We start from the raw sequence: 23656 nt of genomic DNA on the forward strand, positions 1-23656 counted from the left end.
ATTTACAGGTAAGCATCCTCGTAATAATAACTGTGGCCTCCCCCCTTTAGCCAGCATACATATTTTACATTCCCCAATATGGCCGAGGCACATGTTTATTGGCATTTATTTAGTTTGGTTTTGGGCCTTAGCTAGCCATCAAACCCCCGTAACGAACCCGTAGCCCCCCCCCCCCCCCCCCCCCCCCCCCCCCCCCCACCAGCTACCTTCCCCCGATTCCCGTCCATTTTCCCCTGATTCTTGGCCACCCGACTATTCTTCCTCCTGTACGTTGGCCACAAACAGGTCCCGGAACAATTGCATGAATGGCTCCCACGTTCTGTGGAAGCCGTCGTCCGACCCTCGGATGGCGAATTTGATTTTCTCCATTTGGAGAGATTCCGAGAGGTCGGCCAGCCAGTCTGCAGCTCTGGGCGGTGCTGCTGACCGCCAGCCAAACAGGATTCTACGGCGGGCGATCAGGGAGGCAAAGGCAAGGGCGTCCGCCCTCCTCCCCAGGAATAGATCTGGCTGGTCTGAAACCCCGAAGACCGCCACTATCGGTCATGGCTCCACCCTCACCCCCACCACTTTGGACATAGCCTCGAAGAAGGCTGTCCAGTACTCCACAAGTCTGGGGCAAGACCAGAACATGTGGGCGTGGTTGGCCGGGCCTCTTTGGCACCGTTCGCATCTGTCCTCCACCTCCGGGAAGAACCTACTCATATGGTTTCTCGTAAGTGGGCTCTATGTACCACTTTTAGTTGCGTCAGGCTGAGCCTTGCGCACGTGGAGGTGGAGTCGACCCTATGCAGTGCTTCGCTCCAGAGTCCCCACCCTATCTCCATCCCCTGGTCGTCCTCCCATTTCCTTCTTGTTGCGTCCAGTACGGTGTCGTCCCTTTCTACCAGTCGGTCATACATGTCGCTACAGTTCCCTTTCTCTAGGATACTTGCGTCCAGTAGGTCTTCCAGTAGTGTCTGTCGTGGCGGTTGTGGGTACGTCCTTGTCTCCTTTCGTAGGAAGTTTTTGAGCTGCAGGTACCGTAGTTCGCTCCCCCCAGCTAGCCGAAATTTCTCTGTCAGTTCGTCCAGTGTTGCGATCCTGTCGTCCGTGTATAGGTCCCTGACTGTCAGTGTCCCCCCGTCCTGCCTCCACCTTTTGAAGGTGGCGTCAGTCAGTGCTGGTTTGAACCTATGGTTGTTGCAGATGGGAGCCTTGTCCGACATTTTGTTCAGGCCAAATTGCTGCCGCAGTTGGTTCCAGGATTGGAGGGTGGCTGTCACCACTGGGCTGCTGGAGTGTTTTTTGGGTGGGGATGGGAGTGCTGCCGTGGTGAGGGCCCGGAGGGAGGTCCCCATGCAGGAGGCCTCCTCCGCACGCACCCACTCGGCTTCTGGCTCCTGGATCCATCCCCTTACTCGCTCGGCTGTTGCCGCCCAGTGGTAGAATTGTAGATTCGGGAGGGCTAGCCCCCCCCTGGATTTTGTTTTTTGTAGGACCTTCTTTGGGATCCTAGCATTTTTACCTCCCCATACGAACGCCATGATAAGTTTGTCCAGTGCTTTGAAGAAGGCCTTGGGGATGTAGATCGGAATGGATCTAAACAGGAAGAGGAACCAGGGCAATACGTTCATTTTGATCGTCTGGACTCTCCCCGAGAGTGGGAGTGTGTTCCATCTTTGCAGGTCCTTTTTTACTTCCTCCGCCAGGTTGGTGAGGTTCCATTTGTAGATCCCTTTCCAGTCATGGGCTATTTGGATCCCCAGGTAGCGGAATTTATTTCGGGCTTGTTTGAACGGCAGCCCCTTTAGTGCTGCCCCCCCCCCCCCCCCCCCCCCCCTTGCTGGTGTACTGGGAAGATCTCGCTTTTGCTCATGTTGAGTTTGTAGCCCGAGAAGGCTCCAAACTCTTTCAGGAGCGCGATGATTCCGTCCATGCTGCTTTGTGGGTCCGAGATGTAGAGGAGCAGATCATCTGCATAGAGTGAGACTCTGTTCTCTCTGCCTCCCATTCGGATCACACTCCAATTTTTTGCTGCCCTGAGCGCGATTGCTAGCGGTTCGATTGCTAGTGCGAACAGCAGCGGGGACAGTGGGCATCCTTGTCTGGTGCCCCTGTGTAGCTGGACGTATTGGGAGTTGGTATTGTTGGTCCGTACACTCGCCATGGGGGCGTTGTATAGGAGCTTTACCCAAGCGGTGAACCCTGTTCCAAGCCCGAACCGCTCCAGTACCTCTATGAGGTATTTCCATTCGACTCTGTCGAAGGCCTTTTCTGCGTCCAGGGAGACGATTCTAATACGTATTTTAACTTCCTACAAGCTGCGCCATGGAAACAGGTCATCTAACCATTTACTTCATTGCCGTTTCTAGGACCTTGGTGCGCACAATTTAGCTGCTGCATTTTCCTATGTTACAACAGAAAAGACACCCTTTGGTTGTAAAAGGCAGTGCAAAAATGCAAGTTCTTCTTTTGCCAAAATTTAAAACTACCTGTATGGTCGGCAAGCATATTCATTGACATGGCTGCACTCATTGGGCGGAATCATTCCCTCCCATCTATGGCAGGAAACAAGCAGGTTCCCCTCTTCTCGCAGAACTTTCGGTGGCACGGGAAAATTACGGTCATGGTTTTGCCGGCATGGCTGTTGGCTGACCATGTTGGCTTCCTTTCTTTCTTTTATGTTTTTGATGTGAATATTTGATCTTTTTGAGTTTAACATGCTGAAAAAGAACTCTTTGAGCCAGTTTTTCTTCAATGAAAGAACAACTTATTTTGATAAATGCTCTCTCACATGAGATGGAAGAAGCCAAGTAAATGAGTACATTAAATATTTTGTAGCTCTTTAAGTTGAACAATAGCAATGATCTATCCTTAATATTGGGATATTTTTATTTCTATAATATTAGTGTATGTCTGAGAATCATATGCTATCCAAGCACTTAAAAGAAATAACAGATGGGCCTGGGAAGGCTGTTATATTCTCGAATTACCAACACCTTAAATGTAAAAAGATACAAAGATCATTATTAAGACTGCAAATACATCAATGCAAAACTATAACCTTTCAATAGTACATTCTATTTTGCAGATGTACGCAGAAGAACAATTTATGAATACCACCGAGTCGAACTGCAGATGTCAAAGGTCACGAACATGTCAGCTGTGGAAATGATTCCTCTCGCCAGTAAGTAGTAATTTGTCAATTGTCGATATTTCATTAGTTGTGCTGTTGCCGAAAAGCATTAACGGTGGATGTGTCCAGTTATTTCTTAATTGTTTTTTGAACATGCACAGCACTGCAAAGCCACATTTATTGCCCATCTATAGTTGCCCCGAGGTGATACCTTCTTGAAACACTGGAGATTTGTCTTGATAGCATTGGCTTGGTTACATTAGGTGGGGATTTCTAAGGGTTTGACCCTTGAAGGAACAGCATCATATGTCCATGTCAAGATGATGCGTACAACTTGGAAGCGTATGAAGGTTATTGCTGATTCTGCTCTTCTTACTATTAGAGATCATGGACCTAAGAGATCTTGAAATAATCTTGTTGAATCCTTGCAATGTATCCTGCCCATATCACTCACTGGGGCATATTTAATAGAGGTGACAGAATTGATCTTGCCAGCTCGGTACCAGTGAGAGCTCCCGCACCATTGCCTCTTTTCTGGAAAACCCACTGTTACTAATTGCCAAGCAGTGACAAGCCTTCCTTAGGACCAGGCACACAGGGGTGTGAGGGGCAAAAGTCCTGCCTGTCAAGAGGTGCCAGATAATCAGACAGCAGCAGCCCTCCATTGCCCAGCACCGCCACCATTGTCGTAAAAACCTATCTGGTTCACTCCTCATTTGGAAGGAAATCTGCCATCCTTACCTAGCCAGGCCTACAAGTGACTCCGGACCCACAGCAGTGTGGTTGACTGAAATGTCCTCAGAAATGGCCTAGCAAACACGGAATTGTATCAAAGTCATTGCTACCAAGTTTAAAAGGAATGAAACTGTACGGACCAAACCCAGGCACCAGAAACATCAACGGCAAAACTACCCCTGTCGATCCTTCAAAGTCCTCCTTACTAACATCGAGGGCTTGTGCCAAAATTGTGAGAGATGTCCCACAGACTAGTCACACAATAGCTTGACATACTCACTGAGTCATACCTTACTGATGTCCTGACTCCCCAAACCCTGTCCACTATCTACAAGGCACAAGTAAGGAATGTGATGGAATACTTGCCACTTGCTTGGGTGAGTGCAGCTCCACATGAACCTTAGAACGGACCAAGTGCTGGAAAATGGAATTAGAACAGATAGATGCTTAATAGCCGGCGCTAACACAAGGGGCTGAAGGACCTCTTTTTGTGCTATAAAATTCTATGGGCAGAATTCTCCAGTCCGTGACCAGACCCATTGCGAGTGATAACGGAAAATTTGGTGTTCCAGCCAAAACTCCTTAGGCGGGATTCTGCGATGCCCGATGCCAATATCGTAATCGTCGATCGAGCAGAGAATGAGCTCTGATGCTCAAATCGGGCCCGCCGCTGGTTTGACGCCGGTCAGCCATGCCCCACCCCCATGGTTGCAACGCCATTGGCGCGTCATCGGAAGGCCCTCCCGCGATGCTCCGCTACCTATGGGCCAAGTTCCCGACCGCACAGTTGACGTGTGGTCTCAGCGGTCGGGGGGGGGGTGCTTCTGCGAGGGCTGGGGGAATGGTGGGTGGTGGCCAGGCTTTTGCCAGGGGCTGGTCTGTATGGTCGCAGATAACGCGTCGGGTCCATGCACGGCCGGCGCCATGTAATACGGTGCGACCGCTGCAGGACATCAGCCATGTGCATGCGTGGCCAGGGACCCAGCCATTCTCTGGCCATTTTCGGCACGGGATCCGGGAGTTTCACCCATGCCACTGCTAGCCCCTCACCGGTCCCAGAATCGGTGAGGGTTCGGCACTGATTTTGGCATTGTAAAACACCCGCAAATTCTCCGTTTGAGCCGGCACTTAGCCACTGAAATGGAGAATCCAACCCCTTAACTCTTAATTGCACGGGAAATCCAAGCCACGAGCAAGGATGGAAAATATCGGCCTATGACCCTAGGACACTTAAGTTCATCACCATCCAAAACAAAGCAGCCACTTGATTGGCACCCCATCGCCATCTTCAATATTCACTCCCATCACCACCAGCGAACAATGACAAGAGTGTGTACCACTACAAGATGCACTGCAGGCTTCTTCGGCAGTACCTTCCATACCTATGACCTCTACCACCTAGAAGGACAAAGGCAGCAGATACATGTGGACAAAGGCACCTTCAAATTCCCCTCCAAGTCACTCATGATTCTGACTTGAAACAATATCGCCTTTCTTTCACTGTCGCTGCAACAGAATTCTTCAACTCCCTCCCTAACAGCACTGTGGGTGTACCTACAACATATGGACTGCAGTGGATTAAGATGACAGCTCACCACCACCTTCTCAAGGGAAATCAAGGATGGGCAATAAATGCTGACCGAGCCAATGACACCCCATGAATAAATATATAAAAAATATTGTCCTCTGCAGCAGAATAATCTTGCTATCCGGCATGCTGGCACCTGGCACTCTTTCCTCCCACCTTAACTCCAGCACTGTTGTAGCCACACTTTTTGTGGACAGGAAGTTCTGAATTTTGACTGTCTCTTGGAGAACAAATTCTTCCCAACTTCACTCCTAAGAGGCCTAGCCTGAATTTTAAAATTAGGATTCACCCTCCAAAAGAGATGGTTTAATTATTTTAGATACATGTTCTGATCACCCATCAATGTACTGGACTCAAGGAAATGCAAGGCAAGATTTTGCAACCTGTCCTCAAAATGTCACCCTTAAAGACTTGGAGCGCTCTTTCTTTGTGCTCAACTGGAGGAGCTCCTGCTTTTTTCATCTGCAAATGATAAAAAAATGAAAGCAGATTGCAAATCTCAAGTGGTGAGCTAAAAAAAAACTCTGAACAGCTGACGCTTTGAAGTTAAAATTGCTTTTAAAGTTATCTCCGCTGCCTCCTGTTAATAATCCTGATCAGTCAAAGAAGAGAAAACTTTCATTGCTAGGTCATTTTAGTCTCAACTTTAGCTTTTGGAATAATTTCAAGTGACAGTTTTGTGCCAAGATTTTGCTCTCCTACAGATTTGTCCTGATTTTTTTTTCCTCTCTGTTATTCCCAGCTTGCCTCCAGTATAGGAGTTGCTTTGCCTGTGTCAATGCACAGATTGGCTTTAACTGCACTTGGTGTGACAAGCTCCAGAGGTAAGACAGCTGCTCTGAGATAACAGTGCCGCAAGCAGATTCAAATTGCTTCACCAAATGGTGCTGAAGTTGCTGGAAAGGAGGACATATTGTAGCTATTAGCTTATGATTATCTTTATCTGAAATAAATATAGCTCCTGATGTGTTGTCACCTGTACTGGTCAGTGAAATAACTTGCCTGGGCGTTCGATGGAGCCCAACAGTAACATTGGATCTTCTGCTTATTGAACCAGACAGAAAATATATCTTTCAGTGTGGTTTGATATCATTCTCAACCACTTATATATTATTGTTGGAGTAATTTTATGGTCCAACATGATTTAAGATATACTCCAGTGCAACAATTTGCATTTACATGCAACCTTTAACGCAGTGAACCATCCAAAGGTGCTTCATAGGAGTGTAAATGGGCAAATATTGAAGGAGGAGATGTATGAAGAGGTCAGTAAAATCTTGGTGAGATGGTGAATGGCTGAGCATGAGGGTGAGTCAGTAACGCATAGGGTGACAGTGGAACCCATCTTAAACTTAACTTGTGAAATGAATGGTTTCTACATCATGAAACACAAAGGTTGGCCTAAAGAAAGACTGTCATTAATCAGAACCTGAGAAACCTGTACTCCATCCAACACCTTCCTTGCAGCTGCTCATCCTAGTCACAAGCCACAATTCTGTTGCTCAGGCAGGTGTACGCCTGACCAGTAAGTGTGTGGAACCGCGTGAGAAAAGCATTGGGCGCACTCCTTGACATCATCACACATTCACGATATTTTGAGGTTGGCGGTTGAGTGCATAAATCGGATGCACGCCTGCTGACAATTAAAGGACCAATTAAAGCCATTGAAAAATCTAATCGACCTCAATTTCCCGCTCCCTGTATGATTTCCAGCTTGAAATACAGGCAAAACATGTAGGCCCCCATCATTTCTTCATCCAAGGGTGAGATAAAAGGCATAAGGGAGCAGCAGCATTCTTGCGAGTTTATAGCTGTGTGAGTATAGAGCTTTCCTTGAGTTTAGTAGTAATTGTTAGCCTTTCAAACCTGCCTTTCAGCATTTCAGGACTTCCTTGAAAGATTTCCTACAGGTTTCATAGAATCAGAGAATCCCTACAGTGCAGAAGGAGGCCATTCAGCCCATCGAGTCTGCACCGATGTTCAAAAGACCACCTGATCCTCCACCAATTCCTGCAACTCAACCCTAAGGGGCAATTTATCATGGCCAGTCTACCTAAGCAACGCACCTAGGATTGCAGGAGGAAACCGGAGCATCTGGAGGAAACTCACGCAGACACGGGGAGAATGTGAAAAAAACTGTCCACACAGAGAGTCACCCGAGGTCAGATTCGAACCCGGGTCCCTGGAGCTGTGAGGTAACAGTGCTAAACACTGTGCCACCCTGGTGCGCAGTGATCCCTTATTTGCAAGGCACTGGTCCTCTGCATCTGATCCATTGGGGATCGAGTATTCTGTTTGTGGGACCTCCTCTGAAGAGGAAGAGAGGAGCAGGAGGGAGAGGAGGACAGTTGAGAACAAGCAGCATCCCAGTCAGACACACATGGAAGAGGAGAGGCACGGGCTCAGTTTGTGAAAGCTAGCAGGGCAGCCAAGCTGGGATGGGATGCCGAAGACCCAACGGCTAGAGTGTTCAGACAACCCACCAACAACCTCCAAATGTCTGAGGTCCAGTATTGCAGGAGACTCCACCTCTCCAAGGACACAGCGACAGCATTATGCAACATAATAGCTCCAATATCGCCTCCAACTACATGGGCAGTCACCCCATGCTGGTGGTGTTTAAAATCCCGGTGGCACTGAAGGTCACAGTGACCCTCAATATCTACGCCTCCAGTTATTTTCAGGGCTCAGCGGGGATCTCTGCGCCATCTGTCAATCAGCTGTATGCAGTTGTGTCATGCTAGTGATTTGTGCCATCTTTAGGCACATCTGAACATTCATCAACTGTCGGTCAGGCGAGGGCAGCCAGACGGAGAGAACACAAGACCTCATAGAAATGGCTGGGTTCCCCCACATCCAGGATGCAATAAACTGGTGCATTTAAGCATCAAGGTGCCAGCAGGAGAGCCTGGAGCTTTATCAACAGAAAGAGGTTCCACTCTATGAATATTCAGATTGTTTGTGACAAGGGGACACAGATTTTCCACGTTTGTGTCTATTTTCCAGAGAGCTCACACAATTCCTACATCATGCAACACTCCCCGGTACTAATGCTGTTCGTGCCTCCTGCATGATTGGATGGATGGCTGCTGGGTGACGAAGGTTATCCCTTCAAGAGGTGGCTGATGACCCCTCTCTGTCACCCAAGAACTGAAGCCAAGAAACAAAACAGCAGGAGTTATATCTCCACAAGAGTGGTGGTGGAGAGGACCATTGGGCTGTTCAAGATGTGCTTCAGATGCCTGGACTGATCCAGGGATCATTGCAGTATCCTCCAGAGCGTATCTCCCTCAGAGCCCTGCAAAATGTGGCTTTGACAAGAGCGACCCAGTGGAGGCTGAGGAAAACGAGGCAGCTCCACAGGCCAAGGAGGATGACTTCAGTAACGCGTCAAAGAAAACAGCTGGAATGCACAGGGTAAGGACAACGAGGCCGACACAGTACCAATGGCTAAGTTTAAGACACCTTGAGCATACCAAAGGCGTGTAATGGGTGGCATTATTTGCGTTATTACTTTGAGGTTTTTGTTAGGTTTGAAATATTTTTATGCTCTTTTTGAGTTAATGTGAAGTAATTAACACATTTTCTTTAATTCAGTGGGGTGAATTGGCTGCACACTTTAAACAGTGACCAGATGTTGCATAGGCCTGAAACTGTCGGCCATTGTGTGTTGCTGAAGTTCTGAGTTGGGCTATCAGAGAATCACATAATTGGTATGGTGAGAAAAAGAGGCCATTTGGCCCATTGTGCCTCCTCCAGTTTGTTTAGGCTTCATGGCTTTGTGCCATTCCCCTGTCTTTTCCTCATGCCTCTGCACATGATTTCTATCCAAATAATGATCTAATACCCACTTGAATGCCTCGATTGAACCTACCTCCACCACACTTCCAGGCAGTGCATTCCAGATCTGAGCCACCTGGCATGTGAAAAAGTTTTTCTCAATCGCATTTGCTTCTTTTGCACGGAACTGCAAGTGATTCTGGTGAGCAGGATGGCTGAACATGCGTAGTCTCGCGCAATTCAGCTCTTTACTTATGCATAATGTGGAGCATGGCAATCCTTGTGGTGGGGGTGTACAGGAAGTCACTCTTCCCATTGTTACCTCATGGTCCCGAAGGTCCGGGCACCATATTTAAAGGGCATCCAGACAGGCTCCCTCCCTTCCCCCCTTAGCCTGCCTCCCATGCCCAGCCTTTGCCCAGTTTGTGCTACTAACATCCAATTGGAGTGAAGTTATGAGCGGTCCCCAGGAAGACAAAAGAGTCTACTGACCTCAAAGTCATGGAAGACATAAAGATCACCAGAAGTGAGCATTCTATCTTCCCGCTGGCGGAGAACTTAATTTGGCTGGGAAACGTAATTCCAGTGAGGTGGCCTTTTTATGAACATGCGTGGCATGCAAAGGGCCTTCCCAACATTGTTAGGCAGGAAGCTCAGTCCATCTTTAAGCCGCCGTTAAAGTCCCGAGAACAGCATTCCAACAGGTCATCCCAACGTCAGGAAACAGATTTCTGGTCTCATTTCAAGTTAAGTTCCCCCGCCCACCATGCTTCTGTACCCCTGGCAGGACCGGATAATTCCGACAACTAAATTTGGATCTTATTGTTGTAATGTGATGAACATTGTAATTCTCAGTATATCTGAAAATTCAGCATTCTGGACATTGGGGAAGTGGGAGTGGGGTGGGGCCGAGGAAATCAGATCCACTGTATTGCTGGAGGAATGACGACGGAAGCCGAACGCACTCCGAATGGGGGACTCCGTGCATTCAGCCACATTTAGTGAGACTTGCATGACACCCCATTCTGGGAACATCACTCACATAAATCCCTATGTGTGCCAGAAGCAAGTGGAGAGATGTTATTATGATGTTCCTCAGCCGTCCCAGCCTCGAAGTTTGGATCACACAAGTCGTAGAATTTACAGTGCAGAAGGAGGCCATTCGGCCCTTCGAGTCTGCACCGGTCCTTACAAAGAGCACCCTACTGAAGCCCACGTATCTACCCTATCTCTGTAACCCAGTAACCTCCACTTAATATTTTTTGGACACTAAGGGCAATATAGCATGGCCAATCCACCTAACCCTCACACCTTGGGACTGTGGGAGGAAACTGGAGCACCTGGAGGAAACCCACGCAGACACGGGGAGAATGTGCAGCCTCCACACAGACAGTGACCCAGCTGGGAATCGAACCTGGGACCCTGGAGCTGTGAAGCAACTGTGCTAACCACTATGCGTCCATGCTGCCCCATTGGAAGAATTTGCTTGTTACTCACCAAAGATCAATCAGTCAGCTGCAACAGTGGCCCAGCAATATTTTCAATTAAATTGTTAGATTAAAGGCAGGAGCGTTTTCGCCAGTACAATGCGGTTGTTTTCTCTACTCCTCCTGGGACAGCTGTGGCTGGGCAGGTGGCAGTTCTTGGGAACCAGAAAACATAAAATCAGAAGGGGAAGAAGTTGGGGTGGAAAGCAAGTGTTCTCATTGTGCCAGATAGCAGGATGAAGGTGTCTGGGAGATGAGAAGGAGCATTCATCCTGAATGTTCTCAGCAGCACTGCATGCCATAGGCTCTGTCACAGCCGGCTCCATGATGCAGCTTCTTCATAGGGCACAGGATTTGTAGGTGTACTTGTCCTCACCAGTTCTGGTCTACTCCCAGTGGTTAGAGGACATCTTGACCTGCAAGAGCGAGGGCAGAATGCCATTTATTGTGTTGTGTTATTATGTTTGGGTGATGTGCCGACTGTAGCTGAATATCTGGAGATGTGCGAAAGCTGTGGGAGGTGTGTTTCAGACTGGCAGCATTGCAATTTGCGTATCTGGATATTAGGCTTGAGTCCTGAGTGCTAAACACTGATGGGTGAGTAGTGGGGTTGCGGTGCATTGAGCAGCATGAGAGGTTGGTATGGTGTGTAGGACATATCATGTGAAGGTGCTTTTACTGACATTAACCTTATGCCTCACAAACCTTATCGAGTTCTTTGAGAAGGTGACTGAACAGGTAGACGAGGGTAGAGCAGTTGATGTGGTGTATATGGATTTCAGTAAAGCGTTTGATAAGGTTCCCCACGGTCGGCTATTGCAGAAAATACGGAGGCTGGGGATTGAGGGTGATTTAGAGATGTGGATCAGAAATTGGCTAGTTGAAAGAAGACAGAGAGTGGTAGTTGATGGGAAATGTTCAGAATGGAGTTCAGTTACAAGTGGCGTACCACAAGGATCTGTTCTGGGGCCGTTGCTGTTTGTCATTTTTATAAATGACCTAGAGGAGGGCGCAGAAGGATGGGTGAGTAAATTTGCAGATGACACTAAAGTCGGTGGAGTTGTAGACAGTGCGGAAGGATGTTGCAGGTTACAGAGGGACATAGATAAGCTGCAGAGCTGGGCTGAGAGGTGGCAAATGGAGTTTAATGTGGAGAAGTGTGAGGTGATTCACTTTGGAAACAATAACAGAAATGCGGAATATTTGGCTAATGGTAAAATTCTTGGTAGTGTGGATGAGCAGAGGGATCTCGGTGTCCATGTACATAGATCCCTGAAAGTTGCCACCCAGGTTGATAGGGTTGTGAAGAAGGCCTATGGTGTGTTGGCCTTTATTGGTAGAGGGATTGAGTTCCGGAGCCATGAGGTCATGTTGCAGTTGTACAAAACTCTAGTACGGCTGCATTTGGAGTATTGCGTACAGTTCTGGTCGCCTCATTATAGGAAAGACGTGGAAGCTTTGGAACGGGTGCAGAGGAGATTTACCAGGATGTTGCCTGGTATGGAGGGAAAATCTTATGAGGAAAGGCTGATGGACTTGAGGTTGTTTTCGTTAGAGAGAAGAAGGTTAAGAGGTGACTTAATAGAGGCATACAAAATGATCAGAGGGTTAGATAGGGTGGACAGCGAGAGCCTTCTCCCGCGGATGGAGGTGGCTAGCACAAGGGGACATAGCCTTAAATTGAGGGGTAATAGATATAGGACAGAGGTCAGAGGTGGGTTTTTTACGCAAAGAGTGGTGAGGCCGTGGAATGCCCTACCTGCAACAGTAGTGAACACGCCAACATTGAGGGCATTTAAAAATTTATTGGATAAGCATATGGATGATAAGGGCATAGTGTAGGTTAGATGGCCTTTAGATTTTTTCCATGTCGGTGCAACATCGAGGGCCGAAGGGCCTGTACTGCGCTGTATCGTTCTATGTTCTATGTTCTATGTAACCATTTGTATGAAATTGTTGAATTTCTTGCAACATTGGTGGCAAGTCCTCAGGACTAGGTGCCAGGCATTGGCCTTTCTGACCACCTGCTGCCACTATCTTCAGAGGGCAAACTTTGAAGCCCTCTCGGAGACCTATAAACCATAGCATCTCTGATTCTATTACCCTCAATCGCTAAGGTCTTCAATGGCAGCCTCTGGCCCTGGAATTCCCTCTCTGGTGTCCACTTTCCATGTTTACAATTGCACCTATGGTCTTTAGCAGCTTACATCCTATAGTTCAGCGGAACCTCAGTTTAAGATGGGCAGACTACCTTTAAGAACTGAAGGCTGGTTTTACTACTAGCTGTTGCACTACTGTGCAGCACCCTGCTGAGCACTAAGGCAACCAGCAACAGGGAGTGGCTTGTTCTTGTGCTAAAATCAGTAAAATGAGGTGACAGCCCCAAATGTGAATGCTGTTCACCTCCACCTCAATGAATGCAACCGAGACATAGATTGTGGCTCGGTACCCAAAATGTGGCACAGACCGACTTCTACCCTATTTGTTGCGAAACACTTATCATCTAAGCCCTTTCTGCACCGTTTTATTTTATTTATTCACATGATGTAAGTGTTGCTGTTCACGGCATATCTCAGTTATGGTCTTTTGGCATGTGTATCCAAGGTTTTGAAATCTGATGTCATTGTGTTATGGATCTCAATCATCATCAAGAGAAGCAATCCTAACAGACTCTCCAACTGTGCTCATCACCGACGTGCCTGAGGTCTCTCCTGTCAAAGACAGTGAACTAACTGTACACTGCCCACTGACATTTTGCAAAGCAGACAGCTCTTGCCTTCACAGCAATGTATACTGAATGCAAATGCACGCTGGAGAGAGCATGCAAGGAGGCAAGTGACTGGTGCACCCATTCATGAAGTGACTTCCATATCACAGCTAAACTCATGTGGTCAAAACCATTAGGTAAATCAATAGCCAGCAGGCAACCTTAAGGATAGAAATGAGCCTCAGAAACTACTGGTGGCTTTGCAGTTAGCTTGTAGCTGCATCACAAGGGTTATGCTAGGGGGAACGTGCTAAGGCAGGTCTCAGACAATTTAAAATACAGCTGAATAATCCTGGTTCGATAGTATAAAACTTCAGCAAGCAAATAGGACTGAAATTTCAATCTGAAGCACAGGGGTGCAAGTATGTTTTTTTGTTGATTGTACTAAATTTCATTAAAATATGCAAATTAGACATGTGTTAATTCTTTATTTGGTAGAACAATCTTTAAAATTAATCAAACGGCTGCTAAAGTGAAATACTCCTTCATTTAAACTAGAAACCAGTGAAACATAAAATTATCACGCACAAGTCTTAACAATTGAGTACAATGGAATCAAAAAGGTGGATGCATGACCGCACAAATTGGTAACATCGTTCCCTTTGGTGGATTGAGCAAGTACGGCCTCAGGCAAGAAACAGTAAGATCAGAACAAAACATGGCACTCATCATGACTTCAGTTAGATTAATTGGATCAAACAACATTGGAATGAGCAGATAAGGAAGCTATGCACTGCCATCCACGTGCAAACAACAATAAGGGAAGGCAGGGTTTTTGGGAAATCAAGTTAAAATGCAACATCCATTTGTTAAATACTAGAAAGGAAAAAATACTTTTTCTTGAGTATTAGACTGGTGACTAAATGGTACATTTATATGTAGTTTATATTGTTCAAAAATGTGGCATTAAAACCTTCCTATATTAAGGTAAATCTTGTTAGACACCTTACAGTGCAAGGCTCTTTACATGGAACATCCACTTGACATTAGAGGATTAGATGCTGAGATCTGCACTTGCAATTTACATCATTTTAATTTTTCTTAATTTTAGTGATTGGAGGAGTATCCCTCTGAATCCTCCAGACTTCCGTCAAACAAAGTACCAGGTGGGAGGGAGGTGGGGGTTGCATTCCTTATTTACCCCCATATTTGTCATATAGATCACCTTGTAACAGGTTGCTTAAATTTCCTTCAGGGGGCTTGACCCAAGATAGCAAGTGACTTAAAATAATTGTAGTCTTTTATCATTCCAAGGTGGATCCCACAATCACCATTCCTGAAATTGCCATGCCTCAGTTACTGGGTGTTCTAGCCACGGCAGAGCTACCTGTCTCCTGAGTTGCAGAATTCAGAAACTCCTGGGCTGGTGAATTCCACCCCCTATCTCTCCTATGCCTGTGTAGACCAATTGCTCTGTACTTGGTGGGCAGAGGTCAATTCCTGTCTAGTTTGATTCTCTTCTATTGCACCTCTACTTGACTTAGCATGGGGGTAACAGAATTATACAGTGTTTTGCATACAGAGAAAAATTCCCTGCCAGGTACCATTGCGGAATCCTAAATGTTATTTTAAAATTTAAATTGATAGTTGCTTGAAAAAAAAATGAATATTAAAAAGCATGAAAACAAACAAATTTTAATTAAATGAGGGACTGACAGCATGTTAGACCACAGGCTGTTGGTCCATCTCATATCCAGTGCGGACTTACATAGAAACATAGAAAATAGGAGCAGGAATTGGCATTTGGTCCTTCGAGCCTGCTCTGCCATTCATTATGGTAATGTATGATCATTCAACTCCTGCCTTCCCCCCAATATCTTTTGATCCCTTTAGCCCCAAATGCGAGATGTAACTCTTTCTTGAAAACATACTATGCCTCAACTACTTTCCATGCTGGTGTATTCCACAGGCTCATCATTCTCCGGGTGAAGAAATTTCTCCTCATCTCAGTGCCAAAATATTTACCCCATGTCCTTGGACCGTGACCCTGATTTTGGACTCCCCCACCATCGCAAACACCCTTCCTCCATCTATCCTGTCCAGTTCGGTTAGAATTTTATAGGTTTTCGCTGCTGTTCGCACTAGCAATTGAACCGCTAGCAATCGCGCTCAGGGCAGCAAAAAATTGGAGGGGGATCCGAAGGGGAGGTAGAGAGCACAGAGTCTCACTCTATGCGGATGATCTGCTCCTCTATATCTCGGACCCACAAAGCAGCATGGACGGAATCATCGCGCTCCTGAAAGAGTTTGGAGCCTTCTCGGGCTACAAACTCAACATGAGCAAAAGTGAGATCTTCCCAGTGCACCCGCAAGGGGGGGGGGGGGGGGGGGGGGGGCAGCACTAAAGGGGCTGCCGTTCAAACAAGCCCGACATAAGTTCCGCTACCTGGGGATCCAAATAGCCCATGACTGGAAAGGGATCCACAAATGGAACCTCACCAGCCTGACGGAGGAAGTTAAAAAGGACCTGCAAAGATGGAACACACTCCCGCTCTCCCTCGCGGGGAGAGTTCAGACGATCAAAATGAACGTACTGCCCAGGTTCCTCTTCCTGTTTAGATCCATTCCGATCTACATCCCCAAGGCCTTTTTCAAAGCGCTGGACAAACTCATCATGGCGTTCGTATGGGGGGGTAAAAATGCTAGGATCCCAAAGAAGGTCTTACAAAAAACAAAAACCAGGGGAGGGTTAGCCCTCCCGAATCTACAATTCTACCACTGGGCAGCAACAGCCGAGCGAGTAAGGGGATGGATCCAGGAGCCAGAAGCTGAGTGGGTGCGTGCGGAGGAGGCCTCCTGCATGGGAACCTCCCTCCGGGCCCTCGCCACGGCAGCACTCCCATCCCCACCCAAAAAACACTCCAGCAGCCCAGTGGTGACAGCCACCCTCCAATCCTGGAACCAACTGCGGCAGCAACTTGGCCTGACCAAAATGTCGAACAGGGCTCCCATCTGCAACAACCATAGGTTCACACCAGCACTGACTGACGCCACCTTCAAAAGGTGGAGGCAGGACGGGGGGACACTGACAGTCAGGGACCTATACACGGACGACAGGATCGCAACACTGGACGAACTGACAGAGAAATTTCAGCTAGCTGGGGGAAACGAGCTACGGTACCTGCAGCTCAAAAACTTCCTACGAAAAGAGACAAGGACGTACCCACAACCGCCACGACAGACACTACTGGAAGACCTACTGGACGCAAGTATCCTAGAGAAAGGGAACTGTAGTGACATGTATGACCGACTGGTAGATAGGGACGACACCGTACTGGACGCAACAAGGAGGAAATGGGAGGACGACCTGGGGATGGAGATAGGGTGGGGACTCTGGAGCGAAGCACTGCATAGGGTCAACTCCACCTCCACGTGCGCAAGGCTCAGCCTGACGCAACTAAAAGTGGTACATAGAGCCCACTTAACAAGAACCCGTATGAGTAGGTTCTTCCCGGAGGTGGAAGACAGATGTGAACGGTGCCAAAGAGGCCCGGCCAACCACGCCCACATGTTCTGGTCTTGCCCCAGACTCGTGGAGTACTGGACAGCCTTCTTCGAGGTTATGTCCAAAGTGGTGGGAGTGAGGGTGGAGCCATGCCCGATAGTGGCGGTCTTCGGGGTTTCAGAACAGCCAGATCTATTCCTGGGGAGGAGGGCGGACACCCTTGCCTTTGCCTCCCTGATCGCCCGCCGTAGAATCCTGTTTGGCTGGCGGTCAGCAGCACCGCCCAGAGCTGCGGACTGGCTGTCCGACCTCTCGGAATCTCTCCAAATGGAGAAAATCAAATTTGCCATCCGAGGGTCGGACGACGGCTTCCACAGAACGTGGGAGCCATTCATGCAACTGTTCCGGGACCTATTTGTGGCCAATGTACAAGAGGAAGAATAGTCGGGGGAAGGTAGCGGGAGGGGGGGGGGGCTACAGGTTCGTTACGGGGGTTCGATGGCTAGCTAAGGCCCAAAACCAAACTAAATAAACATGTTGAGGGGGGGGGGGGGGGGCGCAGTTACTACTACGAAGATGCTTACCTGTAAATATGTATGTTAATTTTTGCGTGTTTGTTTTTTTTTTTCTCTCCTAACAATTTGTAATTTGTTCAATATAAAATATGAAAACTGAATAAAAACATTTATAAAAAAAAAGAATTTTATAGGTTTTCATGAGCTAAAGAGCTGGCTTTTAAAGCAGACGAAGGCAGGCCAGCAGCACGGTTCAATTCCCGTTCCAGCCTCCCCGAACAGGCGCTGGAATGTGGCGACTAGGGGATTTTCATAGTAACTTCATTTGAAGCCTACTTGTGACAATAAGCGACTTTCATTTCATTTCATTTTCATTTTCATTTCATTTCATCTCCATAAATACAATCTTAACTGACTCAACCTCGCTTCATATGTTAGTCCCACTGTCCCAGGAATCAGTCTGGTAAACCTTCTCTGTACTCACTCCATAGCAAAAACATCCGTCCTCAGTTAAAGAGACCAAAACTACACACAATACTACTGGTATGGCTTCACCAAGGCCCTGTATAATTGCAGCAAGACATATCTGTATCAGCTATGAAAGCCAACATACCATTTGCCTTCTTTACCGCCTGCTGAACCTGCATGTTTACCTTCACCGATTGGTGTACAAGGACACTCAGGTCTCGTTGTGCATTCCCTCTCTCAATTTATAGCCATTCAGATAACAATCCGCCTCGCTGTTTTTGCTACCAAAGTGGATAACCTCACATTTATCCACACTATACTGCATCTACCATGCATTTGCCCACTCACTCAACTTGTCCAAATCACACTGAAGGATCTCTGCATCCTCCTCACAGCTCACCCTCCCACCCAGCTTTGTGTCATCTGTAAATTTCATTCCCTCATCTAAATAGTTAATATCTACAGTGAATATCTGGTGTCCGAGGACTGATTCCTGTGGCATCCCACCAGTCACTGCCTGCCATTCAGAAAAAAAAACCGAGTTTATTCCTACTCTATGTTTTCTGTCTGCCAACCAGATTTCTGTCCATCTCAGTACACTACCCACAATCCCATACTCCCCAATATTTTATAATTGTAAGTTTAGAACAGATACAAGGCATGTGCCTATTGGAACTGATAGGCCTGAAAGTTTTGGATAGCAGGCTCTTCCTTCCAGTCACCCAAAGAGTTGGCAGGGAACACATCCCTGCCAATTACCTCGTGCCCCACAGCCAATTTATGGACAAAATTAGTGTCAATTGGCTGCAGACTTACTTTCCGCTCCTCACTCAGGAGGAAGCCCTACCTGAGAGAGCTACTGGTCAATCTGATTGGCTGCAGGTCTCCAGTCCCTGCTGTGACAAGAGATGCAGTGGACTGAAGAGGAAGTACATGAAAAAGTGGATAAGTGTGAAATCATGCACTTTGGTCAGAAAAATGGGACGGGAACTTATTATCTAATTGGGGAGAGACTTTGGGGTGCTCCATTGCAGAGGGATCTGGGGGTCCTCGTTCATGAGTCACAGAAAACTAACATGCAGATACAGCAGATAAGAAAGAAAGCGAATGAAATGTTGGCATTTATAGTGAAAGGAATAGAGTATAAAGGTAAGGAAGTGTTGTTGCAACTGTACACGGCATTGGTGAGACAGCACCAGTGCACAGTTTTGGTCCCTTTATTTGAGGAAAGATGTAGTGGCATTGGAGGCAGTTCAGAGGAGGTTCACTAGATTGATTCCAGAGATGAGGGGTGTGTCGTAGAAAGCGAGATTGAAAAGTTTAAACCTATACTCTCTGAAGTTTAGAAGAACAAGAGGAGATTAAATTGAGGTATACAAGGTGATAAACGGTATGGATAAAGTATACGTGGAGCAGATGCTTCCTCTTGTGGAATATTCTAGAACGAGAGGTAAAGAGATAAGAGATAAGATAAGAGATAGCAAATTTAAAATAGAGTTGAGGAACATAGAACAGTACAGCACAGAACAGGCCCTTCGGCCCTCGATGTTGTGCCGAGCAATGAAGAAACTATTTCTCCAAAAGGGGTGTGAATCTGTGGAATTCACTACCCCAGAATGTGGTGGATGATAGGACAATGAATAAATTTAAGGAGGAGTTAGACAGATTTTTAATAGGTAATGTGTTGAAGGGTTATGGCGAACGGGCAGGACAGTGGAATTAAGGCCAGGAGGAGATCAACCATGATCGAATGGCGGAGCAGCCAAATAGCCTAATTCTGCTTCAGTATCTTATGAAGATGCCCGAGCCTCAGTCCTAGCACCAGGGGACCACGGTCTGTTTATGGGATCCCGGGATGGGGAGGGACTAGGGAAGGCCTACGTGGGTGATCAGTGTCTTGGGGGAGAGGCCGGGGGGGGGGAGCGGGATTTCCTGAAGCTACTGGAATTTAGTGAGAAGCGGGGAGCATCCAATGTCAGAAGGGGGCTTCTGATGGAGGTGCTCGCCCTTCTCTTCCCATTCGAGATCTAAGCTCGTTTATTTTCAGGCTTCCCATGCAATATAAATTCAGCCGTAAAAGTGAGACAGAGTACGAAACAGCACTGAAGTGCCCAATACTTGGCCATTTAAAGGCTTCAATTGGAAATTGGGCGAGTGTCCCGTCTAAGGCCTTGCCCTCCCCAGTGTGAAATCAGTGTGAGGCTGAGGCAGACAGGAACCCAGAGGAACTTCCGTTACTTCAATTTCACTATCCCACCCACGTAAGAACCAGCCATGAAATTCAAGCCATGGTCCTGTGGAACGGATGGATATTTTTTAGTTTATGTACATTTATGCGATGTGGGTAGAGTGGTTAGGCCAGCAGATAGTTCCATCCCTAATTACCCTTGAGAAGGTGGTGGTGAGCTGCATTTTTGAACTGCTCCAGTCCATGTTGTGTAGATACACCCACAGTATTATGAGGAAGGGAGTTCCAAGACTTTGATTCAGTGACAATGAAGGAACAGTGAAATATTTCTAAAATAGGATGGTTTGTGGCTTGAAGGAGAAGTTCCAGATGATGGTGTCCCCATGTGCCTGTTGTCCTTGTCCTTCTAGGCAATTGCATTTGTGAGTTTGGAAGGTGCTAAGGAGGCTTGACAAATTACTGCAGTGCATCTTGTAGATGGTACACACTGCTGCTACTGTGCATCGGTGATGGAGGGAGTGAATGTTTGTGGAAAGGGTGTCAGTCAAGCGAACTGCTTTGTCCTGGATGGCATTGCGCATATGGGGCGCGATTCTCCGCACTCACGACAGGGCGGAGAATAGCGGGCGGCACAAATTTTTACAGCGACGCTGGTCCGACGCCCTCCCGCTATTCTCCCCACGCCCACCCCCCGACATGAATTGCTGCTCACTATTTTTTTACGGCGAGCAGCGATTCTCCCCTGGCCGATGGGCCGATTTCCAAGGCCTTTACGGCCGTTTTCACGAATTTGAATACACCTGCTATACAAGTTCGTGAAAACGGCGGCAGAGTGCCGTTCTGCACAACCATGCCACCGATTGGCACGGCCGCACCACGGTGGGCACCGATCGCGGGCAGCGGGTACTTACCCCGCGCACTCTTTCTCCCTCCGCCGCCCCGCAGGATCAGTCCGCGGGGCGGCTGAGGGGCATTACGGACCGCGCATGTGCGGGTCTGACGCAAGTGCGCGATGACGTCATCCGCGCATGCGCGGGTTGGAGCCGTCCAACACGCGCATGTGCGGCTGACGTCATCGTGCGCGTCAGCCGCCGCGAGTCTTGGCGGCCGGGTTTAGCGAACGTTCGCTAAGCCCGCGCTGCCGTTCTTCCCGGGGCCGCGATGCTAGCCCCGACCGGGGGGGTGAATCGGGTCCCGGGAACGGGCGTTAAGGCTGCAGTGAAACACAGCCGGTTTCACGGCAGTCTTTACGACTCTCCGCATTTGCGGAGAATCGCGCTCATTGAGCGCTGTTGGAGCTGCACTCATCCAGGCAAGTGGGGAGGATTCCATCACACGCCTGACTTGTACCTTGTAGACAGTAAACAGACTTTGGGGAGTCTGGAGATAGCTACCTGCCGCAGGATTCCTAGCGTTTGATTGCTCTTGCAGTCATGGAGTTCATTAAATTATGAGGAGAACAGGTTTCCTGTTGGTGGAAATGTCAGTTGATCAAATGCCACGGATTGAGCATTGAGGATCTAACTCCAGAAAATCTGATGATTTCTGGCAGCAACTGAAGATCTGCATTGTTGAGGAAGCAGCGGTTATGCTATTGATGTGATTTGTGACTAAAGTGAAATATTTTTCCAGCTACTAAAAGGGGAAACAAGGTCATATTTTCATTCACTAATGGTGCGAGAAAAAAAGATTTATTTTGATATCGTGAAATGAGAATAGCAAGCATGAATGCTTTAATTTAACTTTTTTTGAATAGCTGTTTCCGAAAATATTGTCTAACTTATCAGGGCAGCCTGATTCCAGAGAAACAGCAACTAATGGTAAGGGAAGGAAAATAAATGGTTTGCATAATTGCAACTGTGACATTACCATGGTAAGTGGTTATTGCCATCTCTGAATAACTGGCTGCAGTATTTGCACATTGTTATACAAAGTAATTTTTGTGAAAATATTATAAAAGATCACAGTTACTTCCATCCAGAGGGAAATGAGACATTGTAATCAATGTCTCTGTCTCAATGCAATAATGAAAGACATTTACTGGATTTCAACCCAGCCCGGTACATAGGTTCAAAGCATCAGTGCTTTTGACAAGTAGATATCAGGTTTATTTTAATAACTTCTGTACAATAACATTTCTGACATTCTGTGTGACTGCGATGGTGGCACATTAGCCCTCTTCATCATTCTGGACCTGTCTGCCTTTTGACATTCTCAACCAACTAATCTTTTTCCACTGCTCACCTCTATGATCGTAACTGTGAGTGTGCTCTCTGCTATTTCCACCCTCCCCTCAGTCGAAGACCTATTCCAGTCATCCAGTACTGACGAGCTGAAATCTACCTTCCGTAAGGGAAGTCTACCTATTAATTTTTAATTGATTATTGTGATCCTCACATCCTTTACAAAAAAATAAATTTCAAAATAACGTTCCAAGAAAATTGTGACAAATTACTTGAATGTGGTTTGCCCTTTTAGATAACACCAGTGTAGTGTTAAGACCAGCCAGACCCATTCTCTGGCGCGCCGTGTGTCCCCCCCACCACACCCTCACTGGCAGCGGGGTCCTCCTCCCGGCATTCGGCCAGTGGGGTTTTCCATTGTGGCCACCTCCATGCCGGCGGGACATCTGCGGGCGTGAGTGCGCTGCCAGTGAAGCAGAGGATCCTGCCAATGGAGAATCCTGCCCCAGTTCTGTTAAAGGAATAAGACTCTGGCAAAGGCCTATACTCTTGGAATCGCTAATTAATTTGTAATAATGTTCCAGCCTTTTGGTCGGCGCCATGATTTTTAAATATTCATCAGTTTCAAATATTTTGCGTTTTATGTTTATGAATGTGTATCACCTGCACTGTGTCTCTTATTTTGTTAGAGACCATGCATCATTCCACATACCATGTCCAGCAGCGCCCCCCCCCCCCCCGCCCCCAACTGAAAAATGGCGCCGGAGAATACGCCAACCGACATCGGGGTGGCGTGGCAGGATTCCCCAGGGATTCTGTGACCCGGTGGGGGGGCGTCGGAGAATCCCGCCCCATGCCTTTCTGATCAGTAACAGACTTTAAGGGCTAGATTCTCCACTGGTGGGATTCTCTGTGGCGCCGGCAGTGCACCCACGCCTGGGGATTTCCCGGCTGCGTGGAGCTGTCCACAATGGGAATATATATATTTACATATATATATAATGGGAATTCCACAGTAGCACTTCAGTGTAACACTGTAGCATATGGAAAAACAGATATGCCAGCACCACTTCATCCCAGATTCCATTGAGTGGTGGGATCATAATCTTAATGAGATACTGGGCACGATCTAACCAAATTGCAACAGAGTCCCGTGATGAGCCCATTTCACACGGTGTTTTCCGGCACTCGCAGAATCGAGAAACACCATCAGTGTTAGCAACACTATCAGTGGGGCCAAACTGTGTCCCTGTGAAGGAGAGCTCCGCTCGCCAGAACCCCTTGCCGTTCCAATCTCTTGACCCCACGACACGACCCCTGAACTCACCCAAAGCCCCAACGTGACTATAAGGGAGTCCATGGGGCCCCGCCCCCACCTCATG

At 47.5% G+C, this 23656-nt stretch overlaps 1 protein-coding gene across 5 annotated transcripts in view; it reads left to right on the forward strand.

The window, feature by feature from the left end:
* The window catches only part of plxdc2 (plexin domain containing 2), a 506097-nt gene that overhangs the window by 365688 nt on the left and 116753 nt on the right, over positions 1-23656 (forward strand). For all 5 annotated transcript variants that reach the window (XM_038798075.1, XM_038798074.1, XM_038798076.1 and 2 more), the window contains exons 9-10: positions 3074-3169; positions 6184-6265. In XM_038798075.1, the coding sequence (XP_038654003.1) occupies positions 3074-3169; positions 6184-6265 (178 nt within the window). The remainder of the gene's footprint in view (positions 1-3073; positions 3170-6183; positions 6266-23656) is intronic.

This window comes from Scyliorhinus canicula, chromosome 5, assembly GCF_902713615.1.
Source record: "Scyliorhinus canicula chromosome 5, sScyCan1.1, whole genome shotgun sequence".
In the NCBI taxonomy this organism is placed as follows: Eukaryota; Metazoa; Chordata; class Chondrichthyes; order Carcharhiniformes; family Scyliorhinidae; genus Scyliorhinus; species Scyliorhinus canicula.